This window comes from Helicoverpa zea, chromosome 2 (genome assembly GCF_022581195.2).
Source record: "Helicoverpa zea isolate HzStark_Cry1AcR chromosome 2, ilHelZeax1.1, whole genome shotgun sequence".
Taxonomy (NCBI): Eukaryota; Metazoa; Arthropoda; class Insecta; order Lepidoptera; family Noctuidae; genus Helicoverpa; species Helicoverpa zea.
In genome coordinates, this window is record NC_061453.1 from 11,032,147 (window position 1) to 11,047,346 (window position 15,200).

Consider the following 15,200-nt stretch of genomic DNA (forward strand, 5'->3'; position numbering starts at 1 on the left):
TTTGATTATGTATTTTTATCTGACGTGTTTTTCTTTTATATATTGTTATTAATAACGTAGTTTTTAATTACATAACTACAATTTATTTTATCGAGAATTCATTAAATTCTTTAATTGAAAGTGAATACAATTTATTGTTCAATATTTATCAAAAACGTTGAGTATCGAACGTATTGCAAAGTTTTTAACAAAATTATAACTATATAGTTATTGTTTCAAGTTATTGGAATTAATTGCTTTGAAATATTAAAATGTAATTAAATATTCTTTGTAATTCTGTACAAGCATTCCCCGACCTTTTCAATCAGCATTTAGACAGATACTCAGTTTTTGTCTATTTTTTTAAGAAAACCAGGCAATTCAGTACATGACCTTTATGTATAGGCCAGAAAATTATTATGCTTCGTTAAACGTGCTAATCTCAATAATTGGATTTGAAAAAAAAAATGTCTGGAAGTAGTAAAGTTCTGATACGCAGGCAAAACCACTGGCAGAATCTAGTCCATAGCAGTCGTATCATTAAAATATCACAAACAAATCTCAGTAAATAATCACGTTTCACACAAAAACCAATATTCTCATAGCTAAACAAAACAGTGTTCTAACCCGATGAATCATGTCAACTTGAATTGTTTATCTACATCGGTAACCTTTCACAAAACTATGCCAGACCTTATGGATTGTGGTCACTTGTGTTTTCAATGAAAATAAGAATTTTCTTGGTGTCAATACGAAGACAGGTCTACATTTTGTTTGTATAACCCGTTGAATATTTCGGCCATTGGCAATTGTACAGTGGTTCAGTGGTGGATGATCGCTCTTTGTGCTCAAAAATTCGCTTAAAAACAGTTTTTGAACAGTAAGTGGACTTATTTAGAAAATTCAAAGTACGGTCGATTAAATTGCGCAATATTTCGTGTTGTGCACATTAAAATTTATTGATAGCGACAAAAATAATTGCACAATATTTTTCTTGTAGTATTGCACAATGTTATTGTACTTCTAGAGGTAGAACAAGGAAAAAAATATTTGCGATGACAATTATTAAATGTATTTAACTAAATATAAAATATAAAAAAAATCTATTTATTCTAGACCCACCAACAATGACATCGAAGCTATTCCTCAAGACATTCAACATGGCGACTAGACATCGGTTAGACAAGCGAGAGATATGTGGCCTGCATAGTACTGTCAGAGGAACTCTGTTCTGCAGCCGAGTGATGGGGTTACTCCCTGTCTCTGGTCTCACTTGTCCTACTAGCCGGAGGTTGAGGTAAGATGGGAATGACAGTTCTCGTGGCCCTTTTTACGTACGAAAGTGGGACTGGGGCAAGATGGCGAGTTTGCAGAGGGCGCAAGCCTAACTCGTTTCTCCGAACGATAACGATAAGAGGCTATGTAAGTATCACAATGATAATTCTGATTTGTAGAACAAGAGACGCAACAATTATAAATATTTTTTTCTCATTAATGATTATAGAAGTGTTGTGCACGCCTATAAGTGAGGAATTCACCGCAACGCCATTTAATATAACTTAATACCTAATGCAATTTGTTAGTGAATAAGTCGTTGGTGTGTCAATAAATAAATAAATAAACAACAGTAAGACTTAAGCTTTTGCCTACCTTTTTATTACACAACACTAGTTGTTCATCCGCGTCTTTGGAGAGCTTATTTCCATAGTTTGACAAAATATAGCCCACTAGCTTTTGTCCGCTACTTCATTCGCGTGGAATAGTGGATCCTAGCAGATATTTGGTTTGACCAATAGATGGCGCTATATGTCCGGAATCAATTTTATTTTTTATTTTTCCTATCCTATATCCTTTCTAAAGTTTCAAACTGTGTCTGTACCAAATTTCACACGAATCGGTTCAGTAGTTTAAGTGTGAAAGAAGACAGACAAAGTTACTTTCCCACTTTTAATATTAGTTTGGATGTTACCTGGGGATAGGTAGTTTAACTTCTTAAAATTTAGATCTTTTTTCAATCAGCTCTTTATAATATTTGTTTGGATCAATAAACATTACAGGGTTAATACGCCATAATAAAATTCCCATAAACAAGATTCACAAAATACCAATCAGTAAATCGGATATGAGCTCCACTTGACGCGTAAGGGGTTGTTTCTGTCAAATTGCTCCAACTCTGCGAATATTTAGTGTAGGAGGAGATAGGTACATTCGTAAAGAACAAGTACTTCGGCTAACCTATTACTTACGATTGGGATTGTTAGGTGATCTAGATTGCTGGAATACAGATCGGTACTTAAGACATAATTGAACTTGTAAACGAGGGTTGTTTGAGGGTTAGGACTTGTGTCCTGAAGAGTTATATAAGCATTTTTTTTCTTTACAATTGAGTCCTATTATAATAATAATAGACACAGGACGTGTCCTTATTAGGAAACACTCAGGACACGTCCTGAGTGGGACATCTACATAATTGGCATCTATGTCTATTAACAACTATTTGACGACCTCGATAGCGCAATGGTCATCATGCCGGACCGCCGACCTGAGGTCCCGGGTTCGATTCCCGGTTCGGTCGACATTTGTGTGATGAGCATGCTTGTTGGCCGTGGTCTGGGTGTTATGATATGTATTTATAAATATGTATATATGTAGCTATATGTAGTTTATCAGTTGTGTTAGCACCCATAACACAAGTTAATAAATAACTTACCATGGGGCTAACCGACCGTGTGTGAAAAAGGTGTCCCGACATTATATATTATTATATTATATTATTATATTATTAAAGTTGTTTTGTTCACAGAAACCAGGACATATAACACCAAAGACGAAGATATTTAGTAGTATCGAGTGATCGAAATATAAGATGCCTTTTTATAGTTGCTTGAATATTTTGTGTAGAATTTTTCTGAAACAATCAGACAAGATTTGTACCGAAGTTGGCCATATCCGATACACGTATACTGTAATTATAGCGTAGAATTAGATGTTTCAGAGAATACAGGCGTCATATAGTATTATGTAAAGTTGTCGTGAAAGCCATACGAGCCAACACATTAAGACAACGTTTGAGTTTCACTCAAAGATGTACTGTTTTAATAACATTAGACTACGCAGTCTCGCGAATTTACTATAACTTAGGCTCGTAGCACATTGCGATACTTGAATGCGAGAATGTGTACCAATGTTGCAAAAACTTTTGTGCGTTTATTATTTCTACAAAGGATTATTTTTCTATCTATTTCTGGTAAAAAGAAACTAGCGTATTTGTTTATATGTGTAAAATATTGTTTATTCCCAGATGATTGTAACTATAAAAAAGCTAAATGTGTCGAAGCTAGTTCTTAAGCTGTTCTTTACTTACTATTTTCCACAATAACTTTCCTTTATGATCATGGAATTAAAAGAATCCTTAGTAATGCGTCATAAATATTTTGATTAACAAAACTACTTGCAAAATTATCGTCATAAAGCATCGTAGTGTGTAAAGCGCCGTAACAGATTCCCTAGCGACAATTCCAACACCTGTGAGACATTCTAATGACGCTACATGTAATCAAATGAATTAGGAATGGATGAAGTGGGTAGCAGCATACGTAATGACACATGATAATTTCGTTTAGTTGATGCAAATACCTATCGAAGAGCTCTGGTTTAGCAAACTGCAGACTAAATAGTTGGCCGACAGTTGGCCCGATGGATGGTGAACAATATTTTTTAAGAAAATTGAGAATTAATTCAAACTTTAAATAAAGTGAAATAATAAACTAAATTTAATTAAAGTTAATAAGTGAAGTAATAAAAGTTTTTTTTTTAAATTCTAGTCTGTCTATTACCGGCCAAATATCATTGTTGTTATTTACTACCAACGACCGACCATTTCCATAACGATTTATGAGCCGAGCCCAAACCAACTGTCGGCCGACTAAAAGTTTGTAGTGTGCAATAATAACCCTTGGATTATTAGGATTTAAATGTAGTGTTAGAAAGGTTTGCGGTCGCGTTTCGTTACCATTTTGTAGTAAAAGGTTTTCGTGTGGAAACAAATGAATTTAATTTTAGTTCGGTGTGCTTTTAGACGCTTGCATTAGTAATGTTTCTGTTATTTGAATTTCATTGCGATTTGTAGTGGGATTAAATGAATTGATTCGGATTTGAGATTATTAAATATTTATATGGATAGTTAAATATTTGAAGAACCGATTTTTTACCATAGATTTTTTACCATAGAATTACAAAACATAGGTATATTATAGCTGTTTGTTTTTCGCAATTTCTACAACGACCCTGGAGAACTACTTGGCGCACCTGAACAAAGAACCTTCCTCATGAAATAGGCTATCTAAGAATAAAGTTAAAAGACTAACTCTTTCGCTTTATAATTAAGTAGGTAGTTTAGGTGGATATCCAATAAATATTATTTTCAGGTTCACATTCCGGTCTCCATACACGGTCCTGTACGTGGCGAGTTTGTTCGGCCAGCTACTGATGTTCGTCATGACCTTCTGTTGGCTGATGATGAACGGCATCTCCTTAGCTAATATAAGTAAGTTGTTCGTACAGAAATTATTCTTTCTCGATTCTTGACTTTATCCTTGACTTGGTATGTGAAAAAACAAAGTTACTTTCCGCTCTCTATTCCTACTTAAAACTACGCAACAGATGTTGATGCCGATTCAAAAGGAGGTATATAATTTATACCTGTATGAAGCCAGGGTCACTTGTATACTCAATAAGCAACATAATACACAACCTTTGCAAAGACCCTTCATATGTTTATTAACAGAAAGCCTCAAAAGATGCAAAATAGCACAATATATTATTTTTTCAGCAAACGCAGTATTCTACACATCAAGCCTGATTTCATCATTAATCCTACTACACATCGGTCGCTGCTGGCCCGCGCTGGTGGGCAGCGTGGAGACGCTGGAGCGCGAGTTGCCTCCCTTCCACAGGAACGTGGCCTCCATCAGCAACATCACCACTATATTCATATTGACTGCTGCTATTGGTACGTATGATCTCGTCACTAATACTGCTGCACATCGGTCGCTGCTGGCCCGCGCTGGTGGGCAGCGAGGAGACGCTGGAGCGCGAGCTGCCTCCCTTCCACAGGAACGTGGCCTCCATCAGCAACGTCCATTCATATTGACTGCTGCTATTGGTATGTGTTATCCATTGGTTTGTATTATTATCAGTCCTTTGGTCTTCTGGAGAAAGGCCTCGTCTCATACAAAGAAAGCTGGAGTCTTCATCTATCATCATGTTACTAAAATTTAATTTCAGCAATTTTCTTATACTGTCATCCATATGATGTCTGTCAGAGAGAAATAGAGGAAGAATACATATTGCATCAACCCCAAATGAATGACTTAGGACCAGGGCAGAAGGAAGAAGAAGACCATCATCCGTCCTGCCTTTTCTTATATACTTCTCTTTTTTAGATTTTGTCTTCGGTCTTTAAAAAAACAAAATACTACTCAGAGCCATATCGTCTTTCTATTTAGCAATATTATTTATAGTGGCTAATTTTATAATAATAGTATCAAACATTAATACATTATCACGAGCAACAGAAAATACGTCGCACAGTCTCAGGTGTACTCTCCACATAAATCAAATTAGATGGATGAGACAGATGAAATACTATCAAATGTAATAATATAACTATGTAAACACGCATTTACTATTAATCCTTCAAGATTTTAGAAATACATCGCAAAGTAATTTAATAGAATTAAGAGCTTTTCTAAATAAGAAAAGTAATGTTTATTTATACATCTAAATGTAATTTGGAAGCAAACCACCATTTTTAACTTCAGGTTATCGAAATCGATCAAAATTTGCAGACAGAAATTCACCAAGTATTCTACAGCACCGAGCAAAGCTTGGAAATGTAGAAGCAACGTGCGACTACGCGCTACGGCGTAGCAATGTGCTACGAAATCGTAGCGTAATACACATTCACATTTCTGAACTGGTTACAAGTTCTTGAATGTTGGACGTTCAGTTACTAGTTTACTGCAGCCATTGATTGAGATTTGAACGGATTAAAGGTCATGGCACACATGCACGCTACGGCACGGTACGGCACGGCGCAGCTGTTATTAGGTAGCTGCAAGCTCGCTGTCACCTCGCCGCTGTTTGCTTTATATATTTTTTTTATGTTGACGTTATCAGTGTTATATATGAATACGATTTAAGGCTCAAATTCAAATGTCAAGTTAATTGATGATTGTTGGAGCTACGCCATGCTGTGCCGTTCATATGTATCATGACCTTTATAATGTTTTTTTTTTCTATTTTCAGTGGAACATCTTCTTTCAGTGTTTTATGGATTGAAAGTAGCATGCGCTTGTGACTCTAACAATGTGGCTGAAAACTATTTTCGCTTTAACATGCCTTGGATCTTTGATTATACGCCGTTTACTATATGGAAGGGGGCTCTTAGTGAGGTGAGCATTATTGTTTTCAGGTACTTTTTGCCCTGTGTATTTTGAAGAAAGATTTTAATACAAAATGCGCAGAGAAATTACAGATGTATAAGATATGAAAACACGATAAAAATTTGAAAGAAAAAAATATAATTTTAATTAATAATAATTTATTTATTTATTTCTCCTCACAATGTTTTGTTTATAACTAAAAAAGGTACAATTACTCAGTCTTATATGTGTTACATATGTGAGGAGCTGGTGTCCGTGAAAGGCATGGGATGCCTGTGTTACGGATCACCAGTGCCCCACCCATCGGACATGTAGATTCAATTTTGACTGGATGCATTTCATACATAGCGTGACATACACAAAATAGTAAAAATTTTCAACTTAAAATTAAGTAGGTATGTATACAATTTTGGAGTGATATTACTAGAGACAGATAAAGATTCAAATAAAGAATTTTGCAAGTAAGTAAAGAAATGTTTAACGCCTATTTACCTACTATGAGTAATTGTGGAAACGCAGTGCACACAAAGCAACATGAACAAAAAAATCAACTAAGTCACCCGCAATTATTATTTCCTTACGCACAGGCTCGTCGTACGAGCTCGCATACCGTCATTCGGAAAGAATTGTCGCGCGGGACACGGGGCTTACGTACGTGCATATGGCATGAATGCCGGCGGACGAATGATCCACCGCTCGCTGCAGGACGTCACCGCGCCGCACGCGCAGTTATCTAGTTATAACTATGTAGCTGTGATATGCTGCGGTCTAATTTTAATAAGCGGAGCGGATTTGGTTTAAAATAATAAATTAGTAGTTTTTTATTGTGTACAATGCGCTTTTTTTTTTTTTTTTTTTTTTTTTTATTTGTATATGTGTGCTTTGTGTATCTAGCTGTGGAGTGTAGATTATAATGTATAAGGGTAAGAGATGTGTATGAGCGTGTGTGAAGGGGTATGTGTGAAGTGTTTTATTTCTATGTGTGTGTTGTTTTGTGTATCTAGTTGTGGAGTGTAGATTATAATGTATGAGGGTAAGAGATGTGTATGAGCGTGTGTGAAGGGGTGTGTGTAAAGGTGTGGGTGAGTGTTTAAGATATGGATGTATTTGATCAAGATGAGGCTGAGTTACCTAGAAGGAGGCTTTCAGTTTCTGAGTAGTTTAGCTTCTGCAACCCATTTCTAACCACCACTTTGCATTTTCTTTTTGGTAGGGGGTAAAATGATAAGCTACGATTTAATTTATTATATATGTTAGGTCCTAGGTAGCTGAAAAATCTTTGGGCTAGCCTAGTTTTAAATAAGGGGACAAGGCAAATTTTATCTTTTCGACGTTGGTTTTGAAATTTATTTGGTTCATATTTAACCGAGTCATGTTGTTTTAATACAGCGGCGTGTATAAAAAGCTGTCTAACAGTTAGAACTCCACTTTTCTCATATAGTTCCTTAGTCGGGAAGTCAAAAGGTAGAGACAGACTTACCTTCAGAAGTGCACGCTGTGCTCTCTCAATATTAAGGAAATATGTTTTGTATGCACCGCCCCAGGAGGTAATGCAGTAGCTCAATTGCGATTGACACAGTGCGTGATAGACTGATTTTATCAAGTTCGGTTCCGTTATGTGTCTTAGTGACTTAAAGATAGTCATAAGTTTGCGGACTCGAGCCGAAATTAGGTCTATGTGAGCATGAAACTTCAAATTACTATCTATCATTACTCCTAGGTATTTGACACATGACTGGGCTTTTAGAATAGGACACAGACAGTTAGTACTACTAAGGTTAGGGCATATGTGTGATGTTATTCGAAGTGACGGATCCGGCTTATTGTAGGATCTAGTTGAAAAAGTTACGAAGTGAGTTTTATCAATATTTAGTGTGAGAAGGTTTTTGTTTAGCCACTGAGTTACCAAATTAAAACCTTGTTGTGCATTCATAAATACCTCTGGCCAAGAGTTAGCACTAAACAGCAAGACTGTGTCATCTGCGAATGTGATGATTTTTGAGTTGGAAATCTGGGTTTGGCAAAGATCATTAATGTAGCAGAGGAACAATGTTGGGCCTAAGATACTTCCTTGGGGGACTCCGAAGGTCACTGGAACCTCTTCGCTGGTCGTATTTCCTATCTGGATACATTGAGTTCTATCCGTTAGGTAGTCTTTCAACAGTTTCAGTTGTAAACCTCTGATTCCCAGGCATTCGAGCTTCATCAGTAGTGTAGGCACAGAGACTGTGTCAAAAGCCTTTGCCAAATCCAAGAAGATTCCAATAGTTTTCTTTTTATTGTCTAGGTTGCCGATTATATAATTTGTCAATTCCAACACCGCATCCGACGTGGATTTGTTCGCTCTAAATCCGAACTGTGCGTTGGACAAGAGGTTTTTGTCTTCTAGATATTTTATGAGTCTTCTGTTAATTAGACGTTCAAGGATTTTTGATAAACTTGGCAGAATGGCAATGGGTCTATAATTCTTGACACAATCTCTGGCTCCACTCTTATATATGGGATGAATTCGCGATTTTTTATAGATCCTGGGAAATACACCAGTAGAGAAACAAAGATTACAGACGAATGTTATCGGCGGAGTCAAAATAGCAGCATTTTCTTTTAGGACTTGACTAGGTATTCCATCTAGACCGGTGGAGCATTCACTTTTTAAGCCTGAGATAAGAGACCCAACCTCATCCTCATCGGTGAGCAGTAGACTAAAATATTGACAACACGGTGTTAAGGGTTGTGGCGTAGTTTGTGGATGTTTCGAAGTGATGTTTTCAGCCAGTATTTTACCTACGTTTGCAAAGTAGTGGTTTGCGTCGTTTGCTGACTTTAGTGGATTATTTGAGCATAGCAATTCCAGTGGACTACTTTTGTTTTTTTTCGAAAATGATATTTCTTTGACAAGCTGCCAAATTTTTTTAGAGTTCTTTCCTGCCTTCTGGAACTGTAATTTATCAAAATTTAATTTTAGTTTTTTTAATAGCCGTGTACAAAAATTTCGGTACCTTTTGTATGTGGACTGTAGAATCTCGTTGGTAGGGTCTTTCTTAAGTTTCTTGTATAGGTTATCACGATTTTTAATGCATTTAAGCATTCCTGGGGTAATCCAGGGCTTTAAGATCTTTTTACGATTGCAAATTTTGATATTTTTAGAACTTATATTAATAGCCTCAGTTAGTTTTTCGTGGAGAAAATCGGCTGCTTGATTAGCGTCGGACATCGTATACAAGGGGTTGAAGTCAATATTTTTCAATTCTCGGTTTAGGTGACAGTAATCTATACGTTTAACAAGTTTTGGGGACTTTTGTCTAGGCAGAGTTGCTATGAGCAAGGATACGCTATTGTGATCGGTAAGTGTAGTGTTCAGTATGAGGCAATGAGCTGATAGTTTAGTCCTTAGGAGTACATGGTCTAGGCAAGTCTTATTGCGTGTTGGTAGGGTATACGCGGGCAACATGCCGTGAAATGCAAGTAAGTCCAGGTAAGCCGAGTAATTGTTATCTGTAGAGTGTTCAGCTATATTAATATTGATGTCTCCCAATAGTATCAGATTTTGTATTGATGAATACTTTGATAGCATACAATTTAGAGACCTAAAAAAGTTATCAAGATTTTTGTAACCTGGAGGTCTGTAAATAGCAAATACTATGGTATCTTTATTGGGGGCAATGACTAAGCAGTTCGCGTCCTCTATATTGTATTCTTCCACTTTGATAAACAAGTTGCTTTTATAGTATACCACAACTCCTTCATTTTGGGTGAGATTAATCGCAGTAGCGAAGTTGTCGTATCCATCCAGACTAGGTATGAATGAAGAAGAAAGTAGCCAACACTCAGTTAAGACGATGCAGTCCCACTCTAATTTTGTACTAGCCAAGATGGGTAGTAGTCCAGACATATTACATTTCAAACTGCGAATGTTTTGGTGAAATATTTTGAGGCTTTTATTCGTTTCAGTCAGGAAAGACGTACACTCATCTACATCGCACACAGCTACATCAGCAACTTTAAGGGAATCGATTTCATTTTGAATATCAATTAACTCATCGAATTTGTGTAAAATAGATTTCATAATATGGAAAATATTCAATGGGCATATTCATTTTTAAATTCATAAGCAATTCATCACTGGAATGCAGGCATATATTTGTATTCAGATTTGTAGAGTTTCGGAAGTTGATTGGTTGTTTGGGCTTAAAGGGTGCATAAAAGATTCGAATCTGTGGGTATGTTATGTTTATACGACTATGTAGTGAAAAGTGTATATATATCTTATTCAGAAAAAGTGTATGGGTGTGTGTGTGAGTTTTGTGTGAATTGTGAGTATACAGATTTGAGTTACATAATTTATTTGTAAGAGAGGCATTATAGGCGCTATTGAAGCTAAAACGTAAAAACTTAAACAAAAAACATGCATTAAAAGTATTACTGTCGATTATAGACAAAAAACCTAGTCAGATGTTTTTTTCCAGTCTTTCTAGATCTTCTGCGCAGGTGATTCGAAGGCGAGGTTCGTTGTCGTTACGTTTCAGGAACACTTTGCCGAAGGAAGTCCAACAATGGATAAAGTTGTGTTTTTTTGCGAACATCCTAGTGAGATAGTGCAAGCGCCTAATCGATGTCGTGAGAGATTCAGCTACATATATGGGCTCAACTGGTCCCGTAATATTTATACTGGCAGTGGTCAGGCGCCTCTCACGGTTTTCTTTGTTGTATGTTCTTGTGGCTCTTATAAACTTTTCTCGCTTTAAGGTCGAGGTAAAATCTAAAATTACTGGCCCGTTTTCTTTATTTTTGATTTTCAATCGAAACACGTCTCTTATGTCTGACTCAGTAATGGGAACATTAACCACTTCACCAATTTTCTTAGCAATCTCGACCAAGTTGTCCTTATATTCTGGCTTGCCGACTGGAATGTTTCTAAATTCAACCGTCGTGGATCTTGCATTCACTTCAAATTGTTCTACTTTGGCTTCTAGGTTTTTAATTTGATTTTTGTAGTGAAGATTTTCCTGTTTTATGATTTTCAAATTATTAAGGACGTCATCATATTTTGCCGACAGGAGTGCCATGGAATCTTTTATGTCAGTATTCTGAGATGTAAGTTCTTTTATGTGTACTTCTAGTGAAGCAAATTTGGCATCTTGCTGGGTTTTCAACTCGTCCATTTTGGTCAGTAAGTCAGACAAAGTGATGTCAGTATCATTTGGAGATTCGTCTAGTCGACGTTTAGATCTTTTTGTGATATTGAGATCTGCGGGTTGCTGATCATTGGGATTATAATAAAGCATAGAATCTGATCCATAATGCATAGGGCTGTCGAGTTTGGTATTACTTTTCGTTGGCGTTCGTTTGACAGACATTTTAAATAAGTTAGTTCTTCTGGGATGATAAAGCAATATTTACTCACTAAAAACGCCGTCGCTTATGGATTGTGGCGTACGTAACACGAAGGAGAGCTGAGAGTGCTATCGCCGTCGCAAGTGTTGCTGTCCAGCTCTGCCCGTTGAGTCGCTCCGCTTCCACCTTTCACTGTGTTTTAAGCGCCTAGTACTCGTCCGATATTTATTACTCGATAGTTTAGCGAAAAAATAAGCACGTGGACACGTCTTAACGCTACTGCGGTCCGGGGGAGAAGGGGAAAATGCGTTAGTTCTTCACCGCATACAATCACGTATGATGTGGCAGAAGGCGGGCATTTTGGGACCGTTTCATGTATTTTATGCCGTTAGGAATGATATTCAATTAGATTTAGCAGATTTTTTTTTGTATGGTGTCTTACCATCTACCACTGTTGCAGTTGTTTAATATTCAGTCGACGTTTGTGTGGAGTTTGAACGACCTGCTCATCATGGTGACCAGTATCTACCTGACGGAACATCTGCTCATACACAACGAGCTCCTCAAAAAGGCTGCAGAACAGGTAACCATTATACTGTTAGAACAAACTTGTTTGAGGAATAAAAAAAGTGTTGTAAGGGAAATAACATTGTTGTAGGTAATTTTTTTTTGTACAAATGGTATCAAAATCACTATCTTCTATTGTAAAAAATATACAACTACATCTGAATGAAGGATCACTAATTTTACAAAAATACATGCATGAAAAACTCTGTTGGATTACTGATTATTAGAAAATCACTAGGTAGGTATACAAATACATACCTATTGATTTTAATCATATATTTTTTAATGTTAAAATAATGTCCAAAATTATCCCTTATACAGTACAAAATACACCTACCAAGACTGCATTTAATATCTGCCAATTTTGTTTTCAAGACTATAATCTTTTTGCGCATGGCATGTTGCCAGAACAGAAAACTCGGCACCCGGCTGCCTGCGACTTCCATTTGTTAGTTTATTATTTTCGCCAAAATAAAACGTCTTACTAGGTTTAGAAAATAGAAGAAAATTTTAGGAATATTAAGGCTTTAGCTTTTCGCTGTAGAGTAAGCCTTATGAGGAGATTAGCGGAGATATTATTTCGATTAGAATGTTTTTTGTAATTTTATATGAAGTTTGTGTTTACAATATCAAAATGAGTATTTCTAAATTTTACAACAGCGCCATCTATTGGCTTGTGTGAGAACTAGTCAGTGAAGGGCTTTGTGTGGTTGTGTTTTAGAGAAGTTATCGTGACGACATATTTTAAAGGTGGTTGCGTTTTTCATAAGATAAAATATAGGAGGCAGTATATCATGTTCCGTAAAATTTTCGTATCTATGTATTTTATTCAAATATTTCTTAGGGTGCGTCCACATATAGCGAATGTGCGGATCACGCGCGGTTCGCGAGCTACCCGCGAGCCAATCACGGCAATGGTTTTGTTCGAGCCCGATGTAGACGTACCCTTAAGAAGATAAGGCCTGTTATATGCTTAATTAAAGCTTAAACCTTGAAAATAATCTGTTTTCCAGAACGGACTGGCTGGACGGCAAGCACGTGGTGTTCGGTCACGTGATCTCCGGGCTGGACGTGGTGAAGAAGATGGAGAAGTACGGCAGCAAGAGCGGCACCGTCTCCAGCAAGGTCACCATCAGCAACTGTGGAGAATTACAATGATCATTACTAGTTGCTTGTGTTTTATTTACTTACCTATTACTGTTGTTCGGAGATTTACTTGCATCCAGAGAGAACTGCATCACGGAGCGGGATAAATAAGGGCTCGTGTTGTAAAAGTTATTTACGCAGTTTTTTTTGTGCAAGACGAAGAATACATACCTCCGTTGTTATAAACTCTTTGAGTAGTTCGTGGCTAAGTAGCAGCGGCACGAATCGGTCGATTATAAGGGTAACGCTTAGCGCGGTCAGTTCTTGGATGGGCGGACAAGATCAGACTGAAAATTTTATTGATAAACACCGGTACCACCGACAAAAACATATATTTATGTTGCGTTGTTTGTTTATGATTGTCCATGTGAAAATTACATTATTGTCGCATCATATTAATTCATACATTATTCATGGAAACACCTATCTACCTACCGTGTTGACATGAACAGGCAATAACAAATTAATCTGAATAAAATTATTTACCCATTAAAATTTGATTGATCTGGCTACCAATTCAAAATTGTGTTTGCATAAAAATTGAGGTGAAATTAATTCATGGTATTAAATAAATGGTTGAAGATATTAATAGGGATGTTTTTTTGTCGGATTCCAAGAAGTCTGATTTAAAATGTAGCTGTGAAGTTTCTTATATAAATTAAGTAAATTAGCTCATTTCAGAGACGGGTTTGAGGCGGGAAATACGGCGGTTAAATATGGAACCGTGGAACGCGAGTGTGTTAGCGGGAAATGGTAAGCAGGAATATAAAATGCTATGGTTACTTACCGTGAAACAATGATTAAGCTAAATTATATCCTGGCATAAAACCCAATGAAGTAATATGTGAATTAAGAAGGTAGGTATTGTTTTGGTTTAGTAGTACTTAGTAGTAGTATTTAGGTCTTATCAGCGCTACGGGATCCAATAGTCAAGTTGAAAAGGTCGCTTTAGGTAGGTATCTAGTTTCTACCTATACCTAGATCAACGTCTGACAGAAATAATCACCTATTGATCTAGTTCAAAGATAAACGATATAAACAAGTAGGTATTTAGGCAGGTACCTACCTATAACGTCTACAGGACGGACATGTTTTAATATTCATCTTCAGAGTAAGATAGCTGCTTCGTGTTTATCTCGCAATATGTTTGCTCAGCCGAGACTCATCGTTCATGTTCATAAAATAATGCTAAGTTTAACCTTTAAACTTCAATATGATGTTGAAGGTCTAACATTGAGTTTCAAGGAGCAGTAGATTCATCTAAATGCTAAATGGCAAGGATTGCAACTAATCTGCAACCTTCTGTTTATTTCTTGTGTCAGTCAGTTTCTTCTAGAGACCAAACAAATTATTTACTGGGAGAACTTCAAGGAAGCCTATGTCCTGTCCTTTCTCAGGTACCTAGGTATCTATGTAGTTCTGACGTGAAAGTCGGACAGACATAATGTAGTGTTCGCCCTACCTGTATCTCTAATAACCATCCGATAATTAGGATATCGGCTCGCTTGTCTACATAACGTCTTACTCTCGTGCCTGTTTCCCGCCAACTGGCCACAGAGTATAGTATGCACTCGAGACGACAGATATTGGTGATAATACAGTACACTACACATAACTTACGGAGTTACCTACTTTCGCATTTATATCACCCTACCTAAAGCTAAAAGCATGAATGGTATTTTGGTATGGATGGGACTATTAACAACTTCTAGCTGTCTTATTATTTGG

The 15,200-nt window shown here is 36.7% G+C and overlaps 1 protein-coding gene across 1 annotated transcript; it reads left to right on the plus strand.

The window, feature by feature from the left end:
- The first annotated feature begins 1,106 nt into the window (after positions 1-1,106).
- On the plus strand, positions 1,107-13,484 carry LOC124644919 (gustatory receptor for sugar taste 64e-like). The gene is made up of 7 exons (XM_047184598.1): positions 1,107-1,276; positions 4,407-4,525; positions 4,811-4,990; positions 6,289-6,434; positions 12,220-12,342; positions 13,171-13,286; positions 13,340-13,484. The coding sequence occupies exons 1-7, from the start codon at positions 1,107-1,109 to the stop codon at positions 13,482-13,484; spliced, it is 999 nt and encodes a 332-aa protein (XP_047040554.1).
- Positions 13,485-15,200: the final 1,716 nt, after the last annotated feature.

What these genes read in the sequence shown, in the direction of transcription:
- LOC124644919 (XM_047184598.1), top strand. Translation starts at nt 1,107, where the DNA reads ATGACATCGAAGCTATTCCTCAAGACATTCAACATGGCGACTAGACAT. An exon ending in CATATTGACTGCTGCTATTG is followed by an intron (nt 4,991 to 6,288) that starts GTACGTATGATC and finishes TTCTATTTTCAG; the next exon opens with TGGAACATCTTCTTTCAGTG. An exon ending in TCAAAAAGGCTGCAGAACAG is followed by an intron (nt 12,343 to 13,170) that starts GTAACCATTATA and finishes AATATTTCTTAG; the next exon opens with GGTGCGTCCACATATAGCGA.